The sequence below is a fragment of the Pangasianodon hypophthalmus genome, chromosome 3 (assembly GCF_027358585.1).
Source record: "Pangasianodon hypophthalmus isolate fPanHyp1 chromosome 3, fPanHyp1.pri, whole genome shotgun sequence".
Taxonomy (NCBI): Eukaryota; Metazoa; Chordata; class Actinopteri; order Siluriformes; family Pangasiidae; genus Pangasianodon; species Pangasianodon hypophthalmus.
This window is the reverse complement of record NC_069712.1, coordinates 6,064,078-6,091,966: the sequence shown is the minus strand read 5'-3', so window position 1 is coordinate 6,091,966 and position 27,889 is coordinate 6,064,078. Positions and strand designations below refer to the sequence as shown.

The window sequence follows — 27,889 nt, the reverse complement described above, 5'->3', positions numbered from 1 at the left end:
ACGATTATTATATTATTGTTATATTATAAAATATAAAAAATTTAATTGTCTCATGATATCTTTATAACTTTTTTAATGTTTAAATTTACATAGTCTCATTATTTTTTGTAAAGTATCTTTAAAATTGTAAAATGTTAAAGTTGTATTAAATTTTTTTCCCTTTTCAGTGTTAGATATTTTTTGTGTCTATGTTTTCTACAATTCAGATTTTTTATTTTTAGTTTTTACTGTTATTTTTATTTATTTATTTATTTTGTGTACACATTAAATAAGTGTAGTCAAACTCATTTGTACAACTTTTTAACCGTTATCAGTTGTTTTATTTTAATTTTTTTATTAGGTTGTATTATTATAATATCTCTTTTTACTGGTTTTTTTATAGTATTTTTTTTAGCAGTTTGTTAGAAGACCTATATCACTATACATATTATGTCTTCAACTATCATGATATATTTGTGTCATATCGCCCACTCCCTAACCCCGACATATTTTGAGAGACAATACTGAGTGAAACCCCTCTTCTTTTTTTTTTTTTTTCTTCATTTTCTTTTTTGTTCAGTTCACTCATGTAAAGTGCCTCATGGCCGTGTGATTCAGTTCAGATGGCATTCCCCTGCACGCTGGACCTCAATGGCATCTCTGTTCACTTCCAGCCTGTGACACTACAGCCTTTAGCTTCCGCTGTATGTCACACACATGGCTCTGTGTGTGTGTGTGTGTGTGTGTGTGTGTGTGTGTGTGTGCGCGCAGAGGAGACAGCTGTTGCTGCATTTGGGAGGGCCTCTTGAGCTCCGTCCCACCCCGTCCCCTCTCCCACTCCTTACACACTTCACATTGCACTTCACTTGGAGTTTGTAGGGCTTGACGTGTGAGAAGTGCACTCCTCCTCCGGCCTTGGACTGGAATGGATCGTCCACTGACGGCCCTGGAGCGTCCTGATTCACTCTGTCCTTGTTTTTCCGACTGCAAGGTTTATTTCAGGGTTAAATTGTACCGGGAACACTGGAGCGCTTTGTGGTTTTCAGGGTTATGGGCTGCTGTTCTTCTGAAAACACACCAGTGCTGAGCTGGCCTTGAGCTCCGATCCCTCTGTTCCTGTTTCTCTATGGACGACTGCTGTAGTACTCTAAAGAGTGGACGAGTGAGCAGCAACAGGTGGCTCCACACTGCGTGCTCTCTGTGTGCTTGTGCTTTATTCAGGATCCAGAGCTTGAGGTAGGGTGTGTGTGTGTGTGTGTGTGTTGGTACGCAGATATTTGAGTAGTGATTACAGTAGTGAGTACAGGCTGAGCTGAACTGGAGTACATTTTCTGTACACGTGTGTGTATTAATTATGTGAAAAGGAGTGTGTGTATGTTTGTGTGTATGTGTGTGCGCACGTGTCGGAGAGATTGCACAGATGGCAGAAGAGAGATCATGGCTCACTCTTCTTGTCAGGCTTGGTCGTTTTTTCCTCCTCCGCACGAGCTAGTGTTTCTGTGACACAGCTAAAATACTCCACATTCCACCCACTCATACAACACACTTGAAGCAGACTCAAAAAAAAAAAAAAAAAAAAAAAAAAAAAAAGAAATGTTTGGCTCCAGTACCCATGATTCTTCTCTCGTAGAGTAACTCCAAACACACAAACACTGAGACAAGGCCGTTGTGTTTCTCTTATCCTCAGTTATCTGTTCACATAGTTTGTGTGTGTGTGAGAAAAATTCTTACTTACGGTTATAGATATGTCCTTGTTTTGAGCGTCCAACATGACTGGTGGTGTGGGTGTGGGGGTGTGTGTGTGTGTGTGGGGGGGGGGGGGGTAATGCGGGCGGTTGTTTGCCTCTTCTCACATACCCTTGTTCGTACAGATAGACATTATCTCTCTCTCACTGACACTCCTGCTAACACAGCTCTCTCTGTCTCTCTCTCTCTCTCTCTCTCTCTCTCTCTCTCTCTCTCACACACACACACTGTCTCTCTCTGTCCCGCTCTCTCACTGTGTCTCTCACTTTCTCTGTCTCTCATTGTCTCTCTGTCTCTATCTCTATCTCTTATTGTGTGTCTCTCTCTGTCTCTCCCTCCCTGTTACTGTCTCTCTCATACTCTGTCTCTCTCTCACTGTGTCTCTGTATCTGTCTCTCGCTCAGTGTGTGTCTCCTTCTCTCTCGCTCTCTGTCTCTGTCTTTCTCTCTCTTTGTCACTTTCTTTTATCTCTGTCTCTGTCTGTCTGTCTGTCTCTCTCTCTCTCTCTCTCTGTGTGTGTGTGTGTGTGTGTGTGTGTGTGTGTGTGTGTGTGTGTGTGTGTGTGTGTGTGATATCTCAGGGTGCATTGTGGTGGAGCTGGAGCGAGTCTGAGAAGTCTCTGTTTTGGTCAGGCCACAATACTCAAACAAATCTAATGCTGCTAATTGTGAAATGTGTGAAATCGTATAATAATGTGTGAGCTGTTACTTAGTTTAGTGCAGCTATCAGCAGCAGAAAGCTTTCGATTAAGAGGAGGAAAGAATCATACAGAAATACTTAGACATTTTCATGGTACAGCAGTACCGCCTTTACACAACCACAAAAATGACCTATATAACAACGAGAAAAACAAGTGGTAGAAAAATAGATCTCCTCCTCTGAATAACAGTGTAGTCAGTGTTATTAAAGTACTAATGTTCTCACAATATCCACAATATTCTGAGAAAAATTCTGATATCTCGCAATAGCATTCTCATCACGTTGCTCAGCCCTAGTGTGGATTTGATTTCACAAAGATATCGGGTTGCTGATTTAATGGATATTGCTGTCAGGTATATAGAAGTGTCAAATCAGGGTTGTGCTGACGTTAAAGACGGGTCAGATATGGAACTCGCATTGAAGACTTCAAGGTCGTGTGTGTGTGTGTTTGTTGTTATTGGTGTGTGAGTGTGTGGGGGAAGTTGGGGTACTGCACTGAGGGTCTGAGATTGGCTCTGTAACAAAGAGAAGTCTGTGGATGGGGAAAATAGCACAGAGGGGGGCGTTGTTGATTTTTTTTTTTTTTTTTTTTTTTTTAAACCAAAAAAATAAACACCAACAAAGATTTGACATTCCTTACAGCACAAGACTTTAATGTGAGCAGCCTGTCATCTGGTCTGGAGGTTGTTTTTTTTTTTTTAACTTAAACTTTGTGTCTGTGGAATGTTGTGTCATTAAAGTGGCCTGAGGTAAATTCATCCTCTTGATTGTTTTTGCTTTTCAGCCCGGGACAATAATATTGAACATTACAAGATCAAAAAGACGCTCAGAAAGACGGATAGTTTCATTTCTTCATAACCCGAAGCAGAGAAAACTCTGGAGAGGGATTTTTGTGTCTCAGTCTGCGTTATCATGGAGCTGTAATATATGAGAGGTTTGTTTTGGAAGGACCTCAGCAGACAAATAACACTAATGATGTTATTTCATAGCCAAAAAGACCATGTGGGAAATTTTGTTTCATGGTTACTGGGCCATTAGGACGTCTTTTTCTCAAGGTGTCTTTCAGGAAACTAGAGTACATTTTAATAAACAGCTGATTCTGGACCAGTTCTGTACTGAGATGTAGAAGTTTGCTAATCATTTGTCCTACAAATAAGAACCGAGGAATGTTTTTACGCCATGTACTTCTAGCTTTGAGAAAGTATTTCATCATCCAAGGTCAAATACAATGCAAAGACATTATCAGAGACAGTAATTACACGTAATATGACAGGTTTACTTGTTTTTATTACTTGAAGCTTTTTATTGTGAGTGTATAACCGCTCCAAAGGAGGTTTGCTAACTGATTTGCATTGTGTTTATGTTGTTAAACACTGCTTCAGAAATGGTCTTGTGGTTGTTTTTAAAATTCACAATTTACCTGCAATGTTCAGTCATGAAAATAACTCAGGTTATTATAGAGACCAGCCGTACCCAAGCTCCTAAAGTTCCACGTTTTGGTTCTAGACTTGCAAGATTTTGGCGCTACAGACTAAAGGGAAAAAATAGAGGGAAACAAAAAGAAAGGAGATTATTATGCTACAGCACACAGGAAGTTTTCCCGGATTTAAGACACACTTCTCTCTACGTCTTTCTTAGTATGATATACTAACATATTTGCATCGATAATTGCATAATCCCATTATGTCTTATTTCTGTGAGTTACAGTCTCACATTAATATACATATAAATATATGTTTAATAATTCCTGCAAAAGTAAAACATAAAGCCCTATTTGGACTGGATTAATTTTACATCTAGAGGTGTGTTAACGAAATTTTGTAATTATTTTTTTTGTGTGTCTCTGGATTTTTTTTTACCTGCTATAAAAGGACCTGTAGAAATATATCCAGATAATATATACTGTACAGTTATACTGTACATGCTGCTAAAGATTTAGTCATATCTTATGAGAAAAGAGTTTTTTTTTTTTTTTTTTTTAACTCCGGGAAGTGCTCTTTTTTATCACGGGAATCTTTCAGAGAAGTGATGCTTTTTTGAGCTTGAGATAAATGATAGAGGTATAACCTCATTAATACATGTTATGAGCATGTAACCTACTTATGAGGTTAAGTGCAGACGCAAGACCTACAAGACTCAGTTATAATAAAGGGCAAATCACTCCATTTACAGCAAACACATGAGTCAAGTCAAGTTTATTTGTAAAGCGCATTTAAAAACAATAAGCTGTTGACCAAAGTGCTGTCTGAAAACTCAGATAAAAATCACTCAAGCTAATAAAATAAAATTTAAAAACTAAGCTGATAATAAGAAGATAAAAATACTATAAAATAAATAAGATAAAATAATAACAAGACACTCCATGCGATCTGTGATTGTGAATCAGTTATAACTGCTCCAACGTTACTTAACAGACACGTGTCACAGAAAGCTTACCCCAGTGTTACTTGTTAGTTTTCTGATGTATTGCTGTAGTCTGGTGAAACAGGGTTGCCTCTACATTAAACAATCCCCTTCTCCTTGAATTCCTGGATGTGTGACCTGTGAGCTTTTGAGGTTTCTATATCTGCCTCGTCATTCTTTCTGAGGAAATAGCTCTCAGTTTGCTGGTTTGGTTTTGTGTGTGTGTATATGTGTGTGTGTGTGTGTGTGTGTGTGTGTGTTGTGGGCTGTGTGGGGAGTTGGAGCAGAGAATGTGTGGGAAGAAGAGCAGTGTTTCCAGTCATGTTCTTTAGAAGAGCAGAGTGAGCTGCTTTGGGTCTGTGTAAAACTACCACTTAGCATTTATCCGGGCCGCATCAGAAGAACCGCACTGACCTTCTATCCTCTGCCGGCCTTCACATTCCATCACCGGGTTCACTCTGTGTTGGACCTGTGCGTCTGTCTGTCTGTCTTCCTTCACAGATGTGTCTCTGTTTCTTTCACAGAGCCTAGACTGCGGTGAAATGTCCTGACCTGACCTGAAATGTAATGACCTGTCTGGAGCTGAAACATTTCACAATACGCTTGCTGTAGTTTTAACGCTAGTGTTAAACGAGCAGAATTTTGCAGCTAACTGTTAAATAGTAGCTGTTTGTTTTGTTCAGCCTGTCTAGACCATGAAGCTTCCTTTCTACGGCCACTAAACAATACCTGTGCTGTTTATAGACTAATGTAGTTAAGTTTGAATTTAAATTTGATGTAGATGGATTTATTATTGTCAAGTTTCTGTATAATTGTTCTATGCACATTAATCCCTTTCCTCCATGACTGAGCTGTTATTTTTTCCATGGAATGTGTGTAAACAGAGCTGTGCTGGAAAAGTGCTTTTAGAGAAAGTCCCTGATAATTAAGGGCATACTAGTGCATTGCTGAGTAAATGTGAAAATGAAACTTACCTTTGTTGTGTGTGTGCGTGTGTCTTACCCCATAGGCATGGAAGAAGCGGTGGTTCGTTCTGCGCAGTGGACGACTGACGGGAGACCCGGACGTGCTGGAGTACTACAAAAATGACCACGTGAAGAAGCCCATCCGAGTGATAGACCTGAACCTGTGCGAACAGGTGGACGCTGGGCTCAGCTTCAACAAGAAGGAGCTGGAGCACAGCTTCATTTTTGACATCAAGACCATCGACCGAGTCTTCTACCTGGTGGCTGACACTGAGGAGGAGATGAACAAGTGGGTGCGCTGCATCTGCGACATCTGTGGCTTCAACCCCACCGACACAGATGGTAAGGAGAACACACACACATACACACACACAGACTTTCACCCAATCAGGTGAGGATTAATATGGAGTTGCCCCCCTTTGTGGCTATAACACCCTTAAATGCCTTAACTGGGAAGGCTTTCTCCAAGGAAGTGTCTGGAGTGTGTCTGTGGGAATTTGGATTCATTCAGTCTTAAGAGCATTAGTGAGATCAGGCACTGATGTTGGATGAGAAAAGCAATCAGTATTCCAGTTCATCCCAGTGGTGTTAAGTAGGGTTGAGGTCAGGACTCTGTGTAGGTCACTGGAGTTCCTCCAAACCAAACTCGTCAAATCATGTCTTTATGGACCTCGCTTTGTGCACAGGGGCATTGTCATGCTGGAACAGGAAAGGGCCACCCTAAGCTGTTGCCACAGAGTTGGAAGCATACAATTGTGCAAAAATGTCTTTGTATGCTGTAGCATTAACATTACATTTCACTGGAACCAAAACCCTGAAAACAGCCCCAGAGCATTATCCCTTCTCCACCAAACGTTACCGCTGGCACTATGCAGTCCAGTAGATAGCGTTCCATGGCATCCATCAAATCCATACTTGTGTATCAGACTGCCAGATAGTGAAGCGTGATTCATTGTTCCAGAGAGCACGTTTCCACTGCTCATAAGTCCAGTGGCAGAGTGCTTTACACTTGGCATAGTGATACACTTGGCATTGCGCATAGTGATCTTAGGCTTGTGTGCAGCTGCTCAGCTGTGGAGATCCATGTCATGAAGCTCCTGAAACACAGTTCTTGTGCTGATGTTGTTTACAGAGGCAGTTTACAACTCCATAGTGAGTGATGCAACAGAGGATAGGTGAGTTTTACGTGCTTCAGCTCTTGCCAGCCCCGCTCAGTGAGTTCGTGTGGTCTACTACTTCGTGGCTGCTTCCATTTCTCAACAATAGCACTTACAGTTGACCGGGGCAGATCTGGCAGGGCAGAAATGTCATAAACTGATGTGTGGCGAAGGTGGCATCCTAGGACCATGCCATATTTAAAATCACTGAGCTCTTTAGTACAACCCATTCTCCTGCCGATGGAGGTTGCATGGCTGCGTGCTTGATTTTATACACCTGTTAGCAGTGGGTGTGGCTGAATCACCTGAACTCGGTCCACACACTTCTGGCCATATAGTGTATGTACTTTTAGATGCCCAATGTAAGTTTGTTGAAGCATGTTTCCCTCAACGTTTTGGCCAAATGTCCTTTGAAAACATAATATAGGAAAATATTTCTGAATAAATTAAGGTCATTAATTTACTTCCATATTTTACTTTCACATTATTGTTAAATTATATAGCAATTTTGTAAGTGAAGAATAAATAATCATCCTATAACTGCAAGTGTTTAGTCCTCTTATACCACAGCAATTTGCCAATAATGATACTTTTACTAATTAAAAATCATGATTTAAATGATAAAATGATATTGTCTTGTTGTGATTTTAACATCACCTTTTATAATGTTTTATGTGATGATGCACGCAAAACGTTCTCACTTTAGTAATTCTAGAATTAACGTTTAAGTAACTTTGCACTGAACAAAAGTGACGCTCTGTTCTTAAGACTCTATCACTGAGAGTGTGTAGGGTTTGTCCCTAACTGCCTGCATCCTGATGGCTTTTTAGACGTAACGAGATGCTGGTTTTACTGACGGCTCAGGTTGCTCCTGACCACAATAATCGCAGCATTGTGCGCAGATGAGTATGTGTATTAAGTTTTCTGGAAGGCAGAGCGTGTGTGAGGTGCTCAGCTCTACAGCTTTGTACCTTACTGACATGTTTGTACAAGTTTAAGTCCTTGCACATGTGACTACACACACTCCCATAGCACACAGAAATCCTGGAAAGCGGATGTACGTGTAGACAGACAGTGTATTGTGTGTTATGAATAATAGCAGTTGGAAAAGTTATTGTAAGCTACATGTGGATTCTGGTCTGATCTGGTCTCAGCCTCACACACTCAGCTCACTCAAGCATCACAATTTTGAATGATAGTAAGATAGTCACGGGTGGTGCAGTGGTCAGGGCTCTGTGTGTTGTGAGGTCAAAAATCGGCTACTCCAGGGTGCTGCATCATGGCTGACCCTGAACTCTGCTGACCTCAGCTTCTTAACAAGCCAGATATGCAGAGAATTTTACTGTGCTGTGTTTCTACTGCATATGTGATTGTCTTTCTTTCTTTCTTTCTTTCATCCTCTTTCTGCATTTTAATATTAATTATTTGTGTGATGCTTTCCCTTTGCATTTTTTATTTTTTATTTGCATATTTAATACCATTTAATGGCATAGTTTTGTCAGTATGTCAGTAACAACACTGTTATGATGTAACATGTCAGTAACAACTCTGTTATGATGTAACATGTCAGTAACACCACTATTAGAATATGACATGTCAGTAACCCCACTGTTATGATGTAACATGTCAGTAACACCACTATTAGAATATGACATGTCAGTAACCCGACTGTTATGTAACTACATGAAGTCATCAACGAAAGCAGAAAGTTAATTGCAATCAGCCCACAGTTTTTTTTAATGTGCCACGTCTCGCCCTAGATGCACTGATTTCTTCACTGGTTTGTGGTGGCTGATTGGGACAAGGCCGTCTAGTGGCCTTCCTGATCCTCCCTGTCTCTAGCCCCAGGAGCGAGCTCACAGCCCAGGCAAACACGGCCACTCTGATCCCCAGACCTGCAGCATGTAGCATAGCATTGTTAGCACAGTAGAGTGGTGGGAAGACAAGCATGAAGAGGGGATTTTCCAAGTGCTGGGATGAATCAGCAGCTCTGCCTGACAAAACAGACAGAGTGGGGGGATGAGAAAGAGAGAGAGAGAGAACAACAGAGTGCAGTCCTCCTGACTCAGTTAGACTTGAGAAGCCTGCACTTAGTAGGATCAAGTCAAAGGCTTGGAGTGTGTGGGTGTGTGTGGGTGTGGGTGTGTGTGTTGGCAAAAAGCTGTGGAGTTTTGAAGAGTGAGTCCACATAGAGGTGCCATTCAGAGACCTTGAGAAACGGCTCCTCTGAAAAGAAAAAAAAAACCACTGGAAATTATATTTCTAATAAAAGGCCAGATATGAACAAGAGCTGTTTTATTCACCTGTAAAAGATGGCAGTCACAAACATTTTATTTACACGCTACACAAACACTTTCATTTTCACAGAATTTTTTGTGCGTGTTGATGATGATGATGATGATGTTGCAATGAAATTGGCCTTGACTCAGAGCTGTGTGTGTGTGTGAGTGACATTCTCTCAGGTACATAGAGCCGTGTGCTGCCTTTCAGAAGCATGACTCACGGCAGCGCCATGAGAAACGAGTCAGAGCCTCAGTACTGTAATCTGCATACGCTCATATAAGCACGCCAGTCCAGTGGGTGAATGAGGAATTAGGGTGGAATAATAAATTGTGAAATAGTGAAAATTAATTGCAAACATGTTAACTATTAAGAAATTACAGACTACAACGTAACAAGGTGGTCAGAGGGCATGATAAAGTGAGTCCGTTCATAACACATTCAAAACCGCAGCTCACATGCGCAAGTTTACGCTGTAACATCAGCATTTTTAACATTTCTCCATCTGTGAGATGGTTAAAAAGTGACTACGTGTAGACAGCCTTTGGCCTTCATTTGTACCATGCCACAGAAAACATAATGTATGGGTGTACGACACATTTATGCTTTTGGGTTAATGATGATTAGGACTGGGAAATGTGAGAAGAGTTTTGATATCATGATCAGTTATATATTGTGATAAATGTGATATTGTGGGCATCATGCTATTTTTAATAGCATTTTTAAGATAGTGTTAAAAACTTGAGAGCAGCTGATTAGATGTTAAAATTTTGTCCTGAATCTTTAAAATTGAGAAATTATAAATTCGAATTTATTAGCTTTTTAGTGTTAAATGATTTCTTTTTGTAGGTAACAAATAAAACTATCAGCAAACTCAACACTACTAGTTTGTTGGCAGTTTCTTAGCAAATGTACCATGATTCATACTGTGTATCGTATAAAGGTCTTCAGGTATTGTAGCGAATTATGATATTCCTTTTTTTTTTTTTTTTTTTTTTTTTTTTTTTTTTTTTTTTTTAATATAATTTGAACATCTGAGTCATATTAGCGCAAGCCTTCTTTTTTTTCTTTCACCTGTTGGCAGACTACAGTGTCTGGTTAGTGTTGAAAGAATTGAAATCAAAGCACTTCTTCCATGTCAGTGTCATTACTTGTCATTTTAACATGTAACATTAGTGGTGATGTTGCTTTTGCTGTAGTCACTGTAACATTTGTCTTTCAGATTACTGAAGAATCATCTAGAACCCCAAGATCCAGTGGCTCATGTTTATACCAGTTCTTGTGGTTGAATGCACATTATTTTGACATTATTTTATTCTAGGACTGCACTGAGTATTCTGAACCCAAACCAATGTGGATGTGCGTATTTGGTCTTGTGTGTATTTGTAGACTCGGCGAAGGCGTCTCAGCAGGCTGCAGTGGCTGGAGGTTTGGTGGTGGATGTACCTCCTCGTTCTGGGCTGATGGGGTCCTCCGCACTGCCCAGCGTGCCCCCTCCGTACCAGCCGGTCAGCGTTGGACACCTGGACTCGTCCTCCAGCCTGGACGACACACAGGACTACCTGCTGCTGCTCCACTGTGAGAGCAAGAAACCCGAGCCCAGCAGGTAAGAAGAGGATGGATGGATGGATGAGATGCTATAAATGCACTGATGGATCTAATGGATAGATTTTATAGCTAGATGGATGGATGGGTAAAGGTTATAAATTGGTGGATGTTATTAAAGGATGGCTGTATGATCATGTGCCTTTTAGTTGTAGAATAAAGTCCTAATGTGATCTTGCATATCAAAGTAAGTTAGAGAAACATTTGGAATGCAGTGCCACACACTGATCATGCTTCACTGTATCTCTTACAAGTTCCAGCTAGACACTAGAAGACACTTTGTGTTTAAGGTTATGGATAGTTATGGTGATTTAAAATATGTCACGTGGATGTCCTCTAAACTCTAAACACTCGAACACTTGGAATGCTGAAGCTGGATGATCATGAAACAAGCAAACAGGCATCTTTGAAAATCTAATAATGAGTGTAACCCAGATCTAGTCATGTTATGGTTTGAAATTTTCATGGTATGAAAACCTAGTCTAAAAATATCGCAGTTCCACAGCTTCACAGTATAAATCGACCATTTTAAAACATCTGAAATGTTTATTATGAAATCTTTGCACACTTTGTATGCATACATCCCTTAATTGTTCTTTCTTAGAAGGATATTTTTGACAAGACGCTTCCATTAAATATTATACTTTGTCAGTATTTATCATGCTGTTTATATAAGCTGAAAGAGAGCATGGTTTCTGACCCCAGCTTCCTAGCAAGCTGGGATATGTGAGAAAGTGCATTTCATTGGCTCTGTACTCAGCACAATGACAAAGTTAAATCTTAATCTTTGAGGGGGAAAAAACTCACGGCACTGCTTAGCCAAGCATAGTTGATTGAAAAATAGTTTGATTGATTTAGTTCTGGTCAGCAATGCCACATTGGTGTGCGTGCGTGCGTGTGTGCATGCGTGTGAGAGAGCGGAGTGCACACAGCCAAAGGGTTTTCAGTGTAGTCACATCCCCTGCACTGAGAAATGGAGGTTGCTGTAGTATGAGGGAGAAGGTTGTGAAAGTTTTGGGGAGTCACAGCCAGTCACCAAAGGGATGAGAACCACTGGCGTAAGGAACTTGATCAGGGTAAAATATCCCTGTATCAATCTGTATTTTGAGAAAGTCAGCCGTAAAAGACCAATAAAACACTGTGACTAATCATGACAAAGTAACAACCCCAGACAGATCCATACATTAAACACCAAGTCACAGCACCTAAAAGGACATGCTTCTAATACTTCTAATGAAAAAGTGCAGTAGGGCCTTCAGATGGAATGACTGGAGTTTTTAATGTCTGATAAGCAAGGAAAAAGTCTGTTAAGTTAGCTGCTGGTGGACTTGCTAGCTAACTTAGCTAATTAAAATACTTTTGTTTTACAAGGTGTATTTTAACAAGTTTGTCTTCTGTTAGACAGAAATCAGTGAGAACATGACTACAGTGAGCGGTTACCCCACAGGTGGTTAGCTGCTATTGTAATGTTACTCTTCTAGAATAAAGGTAGATACTGTAAAAATAAACAAACAACAATCCACATTCAGATACTGAAATCTCATTTGTGTCTAACTGTGACACGTGTAAGTGTGTTGACTAGCAGTTAGCTGGTTAACCAAGTTAGCTAATGTTTAGTCATATTGTACTGTTTGGCATGTGAGGACACAAGGGTGGATCCAAATCGCATTTTGTCAACGTATTTAATCGCTATAGCTTTTCAGGATTGAGACGCTTGCTGAACATCTTGTAAACCTGTGTTTTTATATGTGGTTTTGAAAGTTGTTCAGAATTGTTTCAGACCAAGTTTCAGAGGCGTTTTACCTCGTCCTTGGTCCAAGTTAAACCGCGATTCATGTTGTGAGCCATTAGCAAAATACACGCTTTTTATGTAACGCACTTCCATGCATTGGAAACATGCATTGCTATACAGGTTGGTTTGTTGGTCCGTTGGTCAGTTGGGTCGGATTGCTTTCTCACTACAAGCAGACCAATTCAGAGTTTTGGTGTGGATCCGAGCACGATTGCTGTGTTTATATATGTCTAAACGAACCGAACCAAGGGGGAAAACGCACCAGGTTCCGAAACAATCGCTCCAAAGAAGCCAGGTGTGAAAACGCCCTTAGTTTTTAGAACTGGGCTACTTTAAAGCTACTCTGCAGGTTTGTGGCTCATGTGTTTTTATAAATTGAAACTGTACGTGTGTAATTTTGTATAAATATCTTGTGTTTAAGACACATTACCAGTTATATTTTAAAGTCAGTAATCAGTAACTTTTACCTCCTTGTGTCATAATGTTAGTATTTCCACTACAGTGTTACAGTGTTAGTGTTGTAGGAAACACTGTAACACTGTAGTTTTCTAGTTTTCTAAGGATATCTGCCATTTTTGAAGCTAAATTAAATGTAAAGGAACATGCATTTATCCATGACCTGTCCACTGCTGTGTGTGTGTGTGTGTGTGTGTGTGTGTGTGTGTGTGTGTGTGTGTGTGTGTGTGTGTGTGTGTGTGTGTGCGCGCTATAGTGCTAATGTGGCTCTGTCTCAAAGCGGGCTGGAGCAGGAATACCTGCTCTTGGAGGAGTGTGAGAGCAAGACTGCTCCTCCTGACAGTCTGTGAGTGCACAGCATCGGTGTGTGTTTGTGTGGTGTGATGACTGAGGAAACATAGACACACATTTCTGTGCATGGACTGATTAACCTTTAACCAATGACACCAAGTGCGAATTTCTGCACTCATGTTTGTGTACACAGTGTGCCACTTTTTTTATTGCTGTTATGTGATGCAATGCCACATTTGGTTAAAAAAAAAAAAAAAAAAAAAAAAAATAGAAATAAAAAAAATGTTGATATACCATCATCCATCTACAGTCACAGGTTTAGAGCAATGAGGATGAAGTTGAGTCAGAAATGGCATACTGAAAGTAAAGTATCTGCGTTGTGGTTAGTCATGTCATGGTTATCTAAGTTACAAAAAAACAAGATGGTTGGTATTTTTAGGCACATATAGTCTTTCAAAATGCCTTTCTTATATATCCTAATGACTTGTTTCCTTCTCATACTTGCACATACACACATTCCAGATGTATAAATACAGTAAACATTTAAAAAATGTGTTAGATACGCAACCAGGCATCTGTATGCATGGTGAATTACTAACTCTGCCATTACTGGCCAGTTGAACATTCCACACTAAAACATTAGCTGATGTGTTATAACAAAAATAAGAACATTTGGTGTCACCTGCTATCTGCATAGTGGTGATTGTGATAAGCATTCAAAAAATATTGGTGTGTTTTTAACCTGGAAGTAATTTTTTTTGCCCTTCCTGTGTTGTAGATTATCATTTTAATGCTGGAACTCAAAAGACTTTGAGAAGCAGCCGAAGTAACACCCAGTCCTGTTCTCTCTTTCTCAGACATGACTGCTCCAAGTCTACCTCCTCGGAGCCGGACTGCAACGACAACCTCCCATCTCACCGCACGCCCACTTCCTCAACCTCCACAGCCAAGCACGCATCAGTCAACGGCTTCTTCTCTTCCCCACACGCCCCATTATATGACTCGCCTCCAGCAAGGGGGGCCAGTGTGTCGATCGAGGCGCAGGCTTTGTACCAACTTCCCCGCAGCCGGTCTCAGGACACGGTGCTGCTGCCCAAAAGTGCGTCCTTGTCAGGCACCACCGACTCCGACGCTGCCGACGTCTACGTCTTCAACACACCCGCGCGAAAGCCTTCGCTTGAGGCTCAGCTCAGGAACATGTCCGTCAGCTACGACATCCCACCCACACCTGGCAGCAACTGCACCTATCAGGTGCCCCGCACGGCTGGGGGGGCGGAGGCCTCAGCGTCAGACGTAGTGCCACCTCCTCGACCACCCAAACCCTCAGTAGGGCCGGCGGCCGATCGCTCGCCCACGGACACTTACGTCGTACCTAGGTCAGTGTCGGAGACGGACTCAAACTACTGTGTGCCTTCAGGGCCGGGAGGAAGCAAAACTCTACGGAGCAACACCATTGGCCCTGTGGATTCCTCACGCCTGCGCAAAGGTAGTGATTTAAAAAGTTCTCACAGACTAAAAGAGATCAAAGCTGAAACAGAAACTGAAATATGGTTCTATTTTGTGTGTACTGGAAGTAAAGTTGTAACATTTTAAAGTCTTTTTAATAGTGGAAAAATTAGGGGGGAAATTACTTTTAAAAATTTCATTCCAGCCCGCAGCGCACCAGCATCATGGGCAGTGGGTATCTGAATAGAAACTGAACTGATAAGGCTTATGTCCATTTCTCTACAGCACAAAGATTTTTTTTCTAAACAACTTCCCTGTGTGAGGACAATCCAGCAAGGTTTTAGATATCTTTAGACAGACTGGCTACTTACATAACACGATCTTTGCAGGAAGACAGGCAAGATTAAAAAGTAAATAACATCCATAAATGTTATAGGAAGAAAAGCCAAATTTTGATCAGCACCTGATTTTTGTGTGTGGATTAGATGTCGTGTTTGTGCCAAAGTTCAGCGTTTCTATGCTTTTCATAGATATAGATTGATGCATATTATTTACTGATTCCCAATAAGACATGTTCTGTGAGTCTGTGTTGGTGTAAATGTATACCTTATTTATGTTTTTTTTTGCAGATTATGGATCACAAGACTGTTATGATATACCCAGATCTTTCCCTTCAGACAGAAACTGTTCATTCGAGTTCAACGAACCCTTCAGCAACTATTTTGTAAGAATAAAAGCCGTGTGACTTAATGGATATTTATATGAAGAAAAGTCTTTATGCAAATTATAATTATATTAATTATTAATTGTATAATTCATGATTGCTTTTGATATTGTAAGTGCTGTTATAAAGTCTTCCTGGCTCTAGCTGGAGAAAATGAAAGTGTCATTCTGACCTGTTCCTCCTACAGAAAAATAAAGGCATGCTGCCTGTAGGGAACACTTCAACTGAGGAGATGGATGAAAACTATGTGCCTATGAGTGCTAATTCTCCATCACATCAGCATTCAGGTAGCCTGTCCGAGCTTATCCAGGAGCCCAACTACGTGCCCATGACCCCGGGCACAGTGGAGTTTCCCTCCCTGGGGAAGCAGGTGCCTCCTCCGGCCCACATGGGTTTCAGATCAAGTCCCAAAACACCTCCACGAAGACCGATGCTCATCACTGACTGCCAGCCGCCACCTGTTGACCGAAACCTCAAACCTGACCGCAAAGGTAAGCTATTTTGGTGTGCGAGTGAGGGGGCTGGCTCTAGATGTGTGTGGCTATGCTGTGAAATTGGCTGTTTGTAAAAAAAGAAAAAGCTAGTTAAACTTCTTGCATCTGTTCATCTTCACCGCTCTTATAAATCTCATGCTCATTGTTTTTCCACAAATTTCCTACTAACATGTGCTGGCCCATGTTTATAAACCTTTCTTCTCTCAGTAGTTTATCAGTAATTATGTACTAATGCTACTTACATTGAGTTTTCAGTCCCTAACATAGCACTAGCTCACATCTCCAGTGTCTCTCCACAGTTTAACCCAGGACACCTGCACTAGAGAAAGAAACCTTTCAGCCAGTGCAGCGTTCCCATCCTGCTCGTGTTGCAGTGGCTCTTGCCTTTGTTAGCTCTTAGCATCTGACCTGACTAATGAAAGAGGGCTATTGTGCTGTGTCTCAGATCTCTGGGTTATGAGGCAGCCTGACCGTGCTGTTAGCCTGGAGCGGTCACCTCTGTCCCCATTGTCTCTTTCTCAAAGGCTTCTTTGATGGCCAGGCTAGGAAGAGCCTGCTATCAATCAACAGGATGTGTTTTATAAAAAAAAAAAAAAATTAGAAAAGAAAATAATAAATAATGCCCGCTGTTTTCTGCAGTCACATTTTGGTGTATACTCTGCAGAGATACTGATGAAATACAATTTTTTTCTTGGTGTAATCATGGGCCAGGCACAGTGACATTCTCATTACAAATCTCTTTCTCTTGCTTTGCCACATTGCTTACTAATTCAGTGCAGACTGTAGCTGATATTTTTGGTGCATATGCAGTGTTAGTTAGCTGTGCTGGGAGGGATGTGGCATTTTCATGGGATAATCACAGGCTTCTCTTTCTGTGTGTCTTGTTGCTGTCTCTCTTTTTTTTCTGTTTCTCCACACTTTGTTCATGTCTGGGTGTTCGTTTTTGTTATCTTAAGTCAGGCATACACTGTCGATTTTAGAAATCTTGTTCTTTGGCACTTCACATTGCACATTTGAATCACTCGTCCTGTACCACCAAAGCCTACGATGTACACCGATCAGCCGTACTATTAAATCCACCTGCCTAATATTGTGTAGGTCCCCGTTGTGCCGCCAAAACAGCTCTGACTGTCAAGGCATGGACTCCACAAGATTTCTGAAGGTGTGCTGTGGTGTCTGGCACCATGACATTAGCAGCAGATCCTTCAAGTCCTGTAAGTTGTGACGTGGGGCCTCCATGGATCAGTCTTGTTTGTCCAGCGCATCCCACAGATCCTCGATCGAATTGAGATCTGGGGAATTTGGAGACCACGTCAGCACCTTGAAATCTTTGCTATGTTCTTTAAACCATTCCTGAACAATTTTTACAGTGTGGCAGGCCGCATTATCCTGCTGAAAGAGGCCACTGCCATTAGGAAATACTGCTGCCATGAAGGGGTGTACCTGGTCTGCAACAATGTTTAGGTATGTGGTACGTCCCGAAGTAACATCCACATGAATACCAGGACCCAAGGTTTCCCAGCAGAACATTTCCCAGAGCATCACACTGCCTCTGCCAGCTTGCCTTCTTCCCATAGTGCAGTCTGGTGCCATCTCTTCCCGACGTAAGCGACGCACATGCACCGAGCCATCCATATGATGTAGAAGAAAACATGATTCATCAGACCAGGCCACCTTCTTCCACTGTTCCATGGTCCAGTTTTGATTCTCATGTGCCCATTGTAGGGGCTTTTAGTGGTGGACAGGGGTCAGCATGGGCACTCTGACTGTTCTGCAGCTATATAGCCCCATATGCAGCAAGCTGCGATGCACTGTGTGTTTTGACTCCTTTCAATTTGTGCTGCATTATGTCTTCTGTGGGATCGGACCAGATGGGCTAGCCTTAGCTCCCCATGCGCATCAGCGAACCTTGGGCGCCCATGACTCTGTCGCCGGTTCACCGGTTGTCCTTCCTTGGACCATTGTTGGTAGGTACTAACCACTGCATACCGGACACCGACAAGACCTGCCGTTTTGGAGATGCTCTGACCCAGTCTTCTAGCCATCACAATTTGGCTCTTGTCAAAGTCGCTCAGATCCTTACGCTTGCCCAATTTTCCCTCTTCCAACACATCAACTTCGAGAACTGACTGTTCACTTGCTACCTAATATATCCTTGACTGGTGCCACTGTAACGTGATAAGCAGTGTTATTCACTTGACCTGTCAGTAGCTTTAATGTTATGGCTGATCAGTGTATATACTCGCACTGTACGTGTATGTGTTCGTGTGCCAAACGATTCTCCTCCTCTTGTTGGTCATGATGGGATAAAGAAGTAAAATCATACACAGCCAGATTGACCAAATTACAGGCGAGGTAGAGGTGAAGAACACCATGACACACAATAGGGTGTCCTTCATCTTCTTTTTGTTGCTGCTGCTGTTATAACAAGACACATTGTTAAGGTGTTAGTTCACTTCTACCATGGCCACTAACCAGCTGTTCAAAAATGTCTAATTTAGTTTCTCCCTGCGTCTGAGTGGGTTTTGTTCTCTGGTTTGTTCCAACCTCCCAAAACCATTATTTTGCATTATTTTAGTTAGCTAACTTTCTAATCCCCATAAGCCTATAATTTACTCATTTCTGTGTAAATAAAAGTCATTGTTCAATTGCAATATTGTTAGTTGAGAACAAATGATGTTATCATAAACAGATGATAAAAAATATATATATTGCCAAAAAAATAAGCAAAACGCTTGTGACAGATAACTGTTGAAAGTTAAATTTAGCTGTTTCATGGTAGATGATTGATAGTGAAATAAACCGAGCATGTTTTTATGCCGTTCCTCGCAGGTTTGTAATGTTCATAATGAAAACAAAGGCACTTTAATTTTGGAGGAGTGCTGTTGTAAGAATTTGCCAGCCAATCAGAAACAGATATTTGTAATGGTTTTTGCAGCACATTTTTGATGTTATTTTTACAAAGCAAGATGCATGAATTTAAAAAAAAAAAATCAGTTTGTAACTTTGAGAAATTGATTAGTAAACCTGCTCAGCTTGCATGATAAAAATTCATACCATCATCTGACGGTTCATTTTGAAATTATTTGGGCAGTTGATTGGAAAAAGGGCTGTAAACTGTACAGTGTATGCCCAGCAATTTGGAACATCGTTTAGCACTTTTATTTTTTCATCTAGCTTTTTAGTCTTCCGTCTCACGTCTGTCTCTGTGACATGTCTTCCTTACTGTCAGATGTCCAGTGTGTAGCTGAAGTTCTCTGTCTGTGAGTTTGTGTGTAGTTCCTCACAGGTTGTAGAAGATTTGTGTCTCTTTTCCTCCTGCTCTTGCTGTGTTGATTGCTGTAGCTTTCACTGTTGCTGTTCTGTACTGGGTATCGGGGCATGACCACGAGTGGGCGTTGAACACTCTGAAATGCTGCCGTGCGTCCGAGCCCACGTTTCTGCGCGCCGTCGTTGCGCGTTCTGTACTTCCAAAGTGTGTGTAACTCTGTGCATGCTGTGTTGTGCCCCGAGCTTCAGGGGAAGCCCTGCCTGTTGCATGACTTAAGTGCATGATAAGTTGTTGCCATGGCAGCAGTGTGATACATATCTGTGCAGTGAAAGTGTAAGAAAGTGTCGAAGAGCGGAGGAAGAGGAGGAGGTGGCCATGCTTTTGCTACACTGCATGGGGGCGAGGTTTAAAAAAATATTAAAGTACAGATACAAAAAAAAGTTGATTATTGCAAGAGAGGCATGTAACAAAAACAAGTTTTCTTTCACCAATCAGGTCAGAGTCCTAAAATAATCAGAGCTAATCGGCCTGTCGGTCTTGAGCGAACCGACTCTCAAACCATAGGTGATTTCTCAAGACGTCGTAAGGGTAGGTACCTGCACAGACCGCCACTGTGTTTACATTCTCTTGTTCTCTTTATCTGTCTGTCATCTGAACTTTTCTCAACACTTAACCTAGCCAAGGGTTTCAGCTTAACAAGCATCAGAAGAAGGAATGTTATGTTACCTTTATAGATTATACATAGTGAATAGATGTTTTTTCTACAAGTGCCAATATTAATATATTAATAGACAAGTTAAAAAAAAGCAGTGGGATTTAAAGTTGGTTTGGGCTAAGTAAAGGATGATACTAGTAATCAGAAAAACACTCACAAACACTAACACACCAACCATACTGTACAATGTCTTGCATAAGTATTCACCCCTTCGAGCATTTTCATTTTGTAGTGTTATAATCTGTTACTGAAATGTCAGTTGGGTGTTATATAACATGAATCTGCACAGAATAGCCCATAATTAATACTGAAGTTGTGTGACAAACCACTATAGTCTGTACAATTATTTACAGATAGTTACATTAAGTTGTGATTGCACAAGTATTCACCCCCATTGCTGTGAAATGCATGTTCTGGTGCAACAAGCTGACATCAGAAGTCACATAATTAGTTGAATGGAGTTGACCCATGTGCGGTTAGTGTCATGTGATGTCAATATAAATCCTGTTCCTGGAAGCCTCAACAGCTTGTTAGAGAACATACCTAAACAAAATAGCACCATGAAGACCACGAAGCTATCAATTCATGTCTGAGAGAAAGTTCTGGAAAGGTATTGATCAGTTTGGTTATAAAAACCATCCCAAACTATTAATTTATTAGTATTAAGCTACTAATATCCATTATTAAAGATTGGAAAGAATATGGCGCAGCTGTGACTCCACCTCGAGTCAAAATAAGTGACCGGGTCATTCACTTCCAAAATATGACAAGTTCAAGGGGGTAAAAACACGTGCAAGCCACTGTATGCACAATCACCGAGTAATCACTGCCAAACTACTACACATATCTTATAACTCCATATATCTTAACCCTAGGATCAGCCGCTCAGCTGTAATAACTGTGTGTCTGTGAGGTTGTTGATGCTAGCCTGACTGCGTGTTATAAGTTAACGTGTTAAGTTCCTAATGAGCTCAGCTAAGAGCTTTGAAATGCTGATAAGTAGTGTGTGCTATCTGTATCTTCACACATTGGCACCAGATGGTGTAGCTTTCAGACGATGCTGTTTAGCCATGGGAAAAGTGGGCTCTGCCACGGTTGCCAGATTGTGTGATTCTCAGCTTAGTAGTACCAGTTGTGAGTGAGAGTGAATTGCTGTGAAATTGATTGAGGATACGATTTCTCCTGCTGCTGAGTATTTTTTTTTTTTTTATTTCAAGGATTTTTTTTTTAAATTTTTTTTTTAATAAATCATATTTGGTAATTACTTTCAGTAGGATGATATTGCTATACATTATGTTTTTAATTATTTGAAAGTGTGCTATGAAGACTGCTTTTTGGAGTCTGCTTTTGCAGTTATTGAGAATTTGCGCTGGTTTCACTGGTCATTCATGTTTTTTTTGTTTTTTTTAAAGCACTATTAAAATGACAGAACAGATGGATATGGATAATTAATTTGCAAATCCCTACATTTATTGTACCAAGTCAGCCTGATTTAAGCTTCTTTTTCAGCCAACAGCTCCCTCTTCAGGCAGAAATGAGTCACATCACAATGTTTAGTAGTACTTCTCACATTTCCTACTACACTTAATTCACTTTTGAATAGTTGAATCTGTTTAGATTGGTAAAACATGTCAGCATGGAGTCTCATGGAATTTAGAAAACATAGAAGCAGAGACTATGTGTTCTGTGTAACATATACTAATCAGCAAGCTCCCCTGACAAAAAATTACATTCACAAAAACAGTGCCTTCTTTCACAATATTTTGTGCACCATGAAGTTTGTTGGTCAGACTCTAGGTTTGTTTTTTGTGCATCATTTCCAAGCAGAACACAACACTGACACACTCACATTACAGCATGACGACTGTGGGGTTTGACTGCGTGCAAAATCAACAAACCACAAACCCTTAGAAAACCTGTGGGATTAAATGGAGCAGCAAAATCAAGCTTAATTGCATCCAGTTGACTACTTACAAAATAAAACACTTTTATTTATTTATTTATTTATTTATTACAAATTTTTTAGCATTAAGTATTTTGAACACAAAATAATATGAAGAAATATAATAATAATAATAATAATATAAATAACAAATAAATACAAAAATAAATGCATTTAAAAATAATTGCAAAATAATAAATCATATTAAAAAATAAATATAACTTTAAACAAGAGGAACAAACTCTGTCTTGAGTTAAAATTGACAGGAACTACCTCAGGAAACTGGTGGATGGGATTGATGCAGTAATTACGGCGAGGGGAAACTTAATCAAGTATTAGGAAATAAATGACAAATGTGACTAATTTTTGTCCAGGAACTTGTGATAATTTTATCATAAAAATGATGAATCTCTGGGATAGCTGCTGCTTTGAAGTGATTTAATCCTAATTAAAGGGTGAACAAAGACAATTATTGTAACCCGTTTGTAAGCTTTGAATTGTTTTTCTTGTACAGTTTCTCAGTGTAACATGGTTTTGGTGCCTGTGTTCTAGCCAAGCCTGCCCCTTTGGACATCAAACCAGTCCCTGAGTGTGAGGAGTTTATTACACCAGTGCGCTCGCCCATCACCAAGTCCTTCACCCGGGAGTAAGTGACATTCATGCTGCTCTGGTTAGAAAGTCCGCCGTCTCGTTTCAGCATCAGCCAGTTACCTGTGAGCTAACGCTATGCTGCTGGCCACTGAGCCGGCTGCTGCTGAACGGCACACGGCAGGGTTCTGCATGGCACGATAACTAACCACTCATCCAGTGTGGTAGTGTTGTCCTAACTCATGATAGAGCCTGATCATTTTGTGGATGGTTTCATACTCATTTCACACTCGAGTGCTCACAAATGAGTGAGTGATAGTGGTAAATTGTGCTTCTCTTTCTGTCTCTCTGCCTGCTTTTATTTAAAACTGCTGAGGTTTAGCAGAACATGGTCACCCAAACAGATTAATGTATCCTGAACATTTTTATGTGGGAATGTGAATGGATTTTACGTGTGTCTCTGTGTGTGTGTGTCTGTCGCTGTGTTTGTGTCTGTCGCTGTGTTTGTGTCTGTCGCTGTGTTTGTGTGTGTCTGTCTGTCCGTCTCGTTCTCTGTGTGTCTGTGCCTGTCTGTCTGTCTGTCTGTCTATGTGTGTGTCTCTGTGTCTGTCTGTCTGTCTGTGTGTGTGTGTGTCTCTGTGTCTGTCTCTGTGTGTGTCTGTCTCTGTGTCTGTGTGTGAGAGAAAGAAAGTGTATTTGTGGCTACAGCTGTTTGTGTGTACCAAATGTGTGTACCAGCAGTAGTGTAAAGGTTGTTGTGGTCCTCAGCCCCTCCAGGTTCCACACGGTTCCCAGGCCACCTTCGGTGCATAGCACCGCCTCCAGCACCGACTCCGAGGAGGGTGATGAGAATTATGTCCCCATGCAGTATCCTAATATGCCTGCAGATGAACCAGTATGTAACCGCAGCACCACAGCGTTTCTCCATCCTTCTTATAAAAAAAAAAATCTTTTCACATCAAAACATTTATTCGAATTTTACATGCAATACTAAATCATTTTAAAGTAAAGATTATTCACTGGTGCTGTATGACAGTTTAAGGTGAGATTTTAGAAAATGTAAAATGTTCCCCTTGGTTCTCCCCCACCTCCTCGATGATTAAAATAATATAATATTTAAACAATTGATTGTACAGGTGTTGTAATGTATGCACAGGAATCACTTTGTACTGCCACCTCCTCAGATTTAATATTCATTCTGTACTGAGGTAGTCAGTGACTGGGGCAGAAGGACTCCTCTTTTTATCTTCTTATCATCCCCTCATTCCTTCAGTTCTTCTAGTACTCAACAATTCACTTCCCTTCTTCACACTCCTGTTCCACCAGAGGCTTTGGGTTCTCATAACCTTTGCTTTTGCATGCTTTTGCTGAATCTAAATTGTTTGCTTGGACTTGTTTTTTGGTCATATGAAGCCTTAATACTCTTTCTAAAAAAACATATACCACACCACAATATTTTGTAGATGTAAGATTTATTAGTGTAACTGATCATTGGGATGTTGTAGTACATTTTTAGGGATTACATCCTCAAAGTCTTCATGTGACTCGACAGGTTCAGTGTGTTTTCTTTTTCCTTCATTCTCACAGCATATTTGTTTATTTGATTCTTTGCTTGTCAGCTTGTCATTTTGCCATCTTTTCTAATTTCTGTCCTCCTTTATTGCTTGTCATCATGTTACCCTTTCTTCCAGTTTCTCTCAAGCTTTGTTGTCATTATCTTTTATTCATCCCTACCGTCTTTTTGCTGCTTCTGTCTTCTCGTTGCTGTTCCTCCACTCTGTAGAGAGGAGTCCTTCTACTGCACGGTGCCCATCACCCCGGTTAAGAGGGAGGTGGTGGGTCTAGAGCACGATGAGGAGGTGAGCAGGGTGGCTAGCACTTATCTGTAAGTCTAGTATGGACTTGGACCAGCTTGGTTTGATAGATTTTTCCCACATTAATACAGTGTAACTAATAGTTCACTCAAGGACTCTTGAATGTCAGCACAACCTTTAATGAAGAGGTTGGTTTATGTGTTGTTAGGTTTGTTTGATAGATGAATCCTCACCTAGATGTACACTGTCTTCTAGTGCTTAGTCCATATTCATCATAGCTGTATTTTTGTCATTCTAATGTCAATTTTTAAAGGAATTCTCCAGCATTTTTTTTTCAACCTAATTTTTATCTACTTTATCTGTAGCATATACATGTGATTACCACAAACAAGAATGTTGACATGTTTCCTGTACTGAGAAAAGAACTGAAAGCAAGTGTTTTATTCCTTACTTATGTGACACCGAACTGTGAAACTGTCTGTAAGGGTCTTTAGGATGAAACAGACATCAGAAAGTTCAACTTTTGAATACTAGAGCAGTGAAGGCTTTCCTGAAAATTTTATGGTATTCAATGCATGATCAGACTTGTGCAACAACAACTAATTCCATCTCTAAATGTTTAAATGCAGCAAAATAACTAAACTTAATGTCCTTGTCGCTTAATTCCTGATTATTTTAGAAAATTATTGAATATATTTCGCATCAATCCTCTTACAGCTGCCCTTAGACATCCATTATGAGTGAGTTTGAAATAAAAAAAATTCCTTCATTCCTCAGCACAAGAAAAAAAAACATGTTGAAATTGTTTGTGTGTAAGTACACATACATTCAAACTGGAGTATTCCTTAAAGCCCCACTTTGAAATTGCTGCAACTGGCAGCCCCTCGGATTTAATCCTGCTGCTTTAGTTGCTCTTTCTGATTGGAGCTTTAAGTTCAAATTCCACTGACTATTAAGTGGCCATCAGCTGTTGAGCGTTCACTAACTGACATCTTTTGGGACATTTCAGAAGTTAGGACCACCCATGAATGCCAAGGTCGAGTATCTGGACTTGGACCTGGACCCTGGCAAATCCACTCGAAAGGTGCGAGCAAAATCCTGTCTTTTTTAAAAAGATTATATCTGTGGCATCATTGCTGTAGCTGCTAGACCTGTTTAGCATTAGAGTATTAGCATTACAGACATTGGGGATCATTTCTTTAATCACTTACGGTTAGGAATTTCTGATTAAATTGTGGACTCTGTGTTGAGTAGTAATTATTATATGAAGCATGTGTTCTCCTTCTTGCTGTGCAGAGCAACGGGGCAGGCATGGCAGTGTCAGATGAGCGGGTAGATTACGTGGTGGTGGACCAGGAGCGCACTCAGGCCCTAAAGAGCACCCGAGAGGCCTGGAGCGATGGCCGGCAGTCCACTGAGAACGACACCCCCTCCAAAGGGCCTAAATGAACCCTCAGCCCCTCCTCCTTCGTGATCCCTCCTCTGGGCTGGAGATGGGGTGCGGTGCAGGAGTCATGCGATGACACGCCTCCATCTGCCCCTATTATTCATCTAGATTATACTGTGAGAGAGAAGCCGGTTCAGTTCCCACATCAGATGGTTTACACTGCCACCTGGCTGAGGGAAAGGCAACTGTGTGGAGGAGAGCTGAGCTTCCAGAGCGCCGTTTATAAGCTGCGAGATTATTTCTACTCTACTGTGTGTTGGGGCTGAAGGAACTGCTAAACATCACTGATTTAGAGCCCTATGAATAGTTTGCTAACAGAGCAGCAATAGACTTTCATTTGTATCAAGTGGACACTTGCTGCTTCACTTAGGTGTTTTTTTTTTTTTTTTTTTTGGTATATATTCTCAGTCTGGGTTTTAATTCCACCCATGTGTTCATTCACGTTCATGGAGAGGAATGTTATCTTTTAGTTTGATCAGCATTTCTGAGTTTACCAACAAACAACTCTCTGCTTTTCCTGTTAACACAACTGTCATGGTTGGGTTACAGGAAAGGTTTTTTTTTTTTTTTTTTGGCAGGAAGCATTCAAATTTATCCAGTTCCATGATAATCTGAAGCTTTGGTACCTCCTGGTTTATTTTATTTTATTTTTTTGGGTGGGTGGTGTTTATTACCCACTAGAGCATTTGCAAGGTATTGAGTGGCATGGAGGAGAGAAAAAAAAAACAAGAAAGAAGAAGAGCATCACAGTGGCAAGTAGGACTGTTAAACTGACTGTGTAAAGCATTATATGTATGTATGTGTATATATATATATATATATATATATATATATATATATATATATATATATATATATATATAAATAAAGTGTCCTTTGCATTGAATGTGTGGGATGTAAAGGCTTTGGTGTGGCCTCTGCCGGATAGAAGTCTGCACCCTCAGAAAGCAGGAGCTGTGATCGATGTTTTTTATTTCAGTGCAAGGTCACAAAACTAAAGAGCAGAAGTCAGGTACTCACCAAACTGATTAACACAGCAGTTCCTTCCTAAATTATTTTATTTCTACTTTTTTTTTTCTTTACTTACACATGATGAGTTTGGTCTTGCAATTCACTCATTATTGTACTGCAGTTTCAGCAGCCTGTGATAAATGTTCTGATCAGCTTTTTTTGCTGTATATGATGCCTTCTTTGGGAAAAGAAAAGCCAGTCAGGACATTTCAGAAGTTGTATATTGATCCCGCATTCCTTTTGTGACTGGTCCTTTGATATATTTTATTGCCACTTTGATAATTTATTTCAGATGGATTTCCACAGTTTCTGGAGACTAACTGCCTTATTACAAACTTTACTGTGTGAATGTTGTACATATGACCGGATGTGTAATTTCAGCATCAAAAGTTAGAGAGACTATATAAACTTTTATCATGTGTGTAACAAATACTTTTACTAACTACCGATTTCTTAAGCCAAGGAGACAAGGACATGGACACCGTCAGTGGCTTTTGCTGTATATACATGCACAAACTTCCTTTTTTAATTCAGATCTCCATCTTTACTGTCTGCTTTCTGTTCAGCCTTGTTTTTAAGGTGCATTATGTGGCCAGATAAACCTCAGATTTTCTTCATGCTTTATATCTTTTTTTTTTTTAATGAATCAGAAAGAAATGTACATTTTAAAATAAACTCCATTAAAAAAAACAGACATGCATTATAACATAACTGACTCCAATTTAGTCGCACAGCATTTATTATGATGATGTATTATTTTTATCCTTTAACAGTCAGTCGTGGCCTAACGGATGGAAAGTCGGACTTGCAACCCGAAGGTGAACCTGAAGGTTGTGGTTTCGAGTCTCAGGTCTGGCAGGGATTGTAGGTGGGGGGAGTGAATGACTAGTGCTCTCTCCCACCCTCAATACCGCGACTGAGGTGAGACCCTTGAGCAAGGCACCGACCCCCCAACTGCTCCCCGGGCGCCGCAGCAAAAAAAGGCTGCCCACTGCTCCAGGTGTGTGTTCACTACTGTGTGTGTGTTCACTACTGTGTGTGTGTTCACTACTGTGTGTGTGCAC

The 27,889-nt window shown here is 40.6% G+C and overlaps 1 protein-coding gene across 13 annotated transcripts in view; it reads left to right on the top strand.

Moving 5' to 3' along the window:
* gab1 (GRB2-associated binding protein 1) overlaps nucleotides 1-26,667 on the top strand; it is a 63,967-nt gene extending 37,300 nt beyond the window's left edge. For 7 of the 13 annotated variants that reach the window (XM_053232354.1, XM_053232360.1, XM_053232362.1 and 4 more), the window contains 11 exons: nucleotides 5,837-6,134; nucleotides 10,619-10,835; nucleotides 13,339-13,428; nucleotides 14,231-14,859; nucleotides 15,449-15,543; nucleotides 15,731-16,034; nucleotides 19,804-19,896; nucleotides 22,518-22,611; nucleotides 23,322-23,448; nucleotides 25,377-25,451; nucleotides 25,664-26,667. In XM_053232354.1, coding sequence (XP_053088329.1) covers nucleotides 5,837-6,134; nucleotides 10,619-10,835; nucleotides 13,339-13,428; nucleotides 14,231-14,859; nucleotides 15,449-15,543; nucleotides 15,731-16,034; nucleotides 19,804-19,896; nucleotides 22,518-22,611; nucleotides 23,322-23,448; nucleotides 25,377-25,451; nucleotides 25,664-25,816 — 2,175 coding nt within the window. In that variant the 3' untranslated portion in view covers nucleotides 25,817-26,667. Of the gene's footprint in view, nucleotides 1-783; nucleotides 1,216-5,836; nucleotides 6,135-10,618; nucleotides 10,836-13,338; nucleotides 13,429-14,230; nucleotides 14,860-15,448; nucleotides 15,544-15,730; nucleotides 16,035-19,803; nucleotides 19,897-22,517; nucleotides 22,612-23,321; nucleotides 23,449-24,336; nucleotides 24,413-25,376; nucleotides 25,452-25,663 lie in introns of those variants that run through there. The other 6 variants (XM_053232359.1, XM_053232355.1, XM_053232358.1 and 3 more) reach the window with 6 other exon arrangements.
* Nucleotides 26,668-27,889: the final 1,222 nt, after the last annotated feature.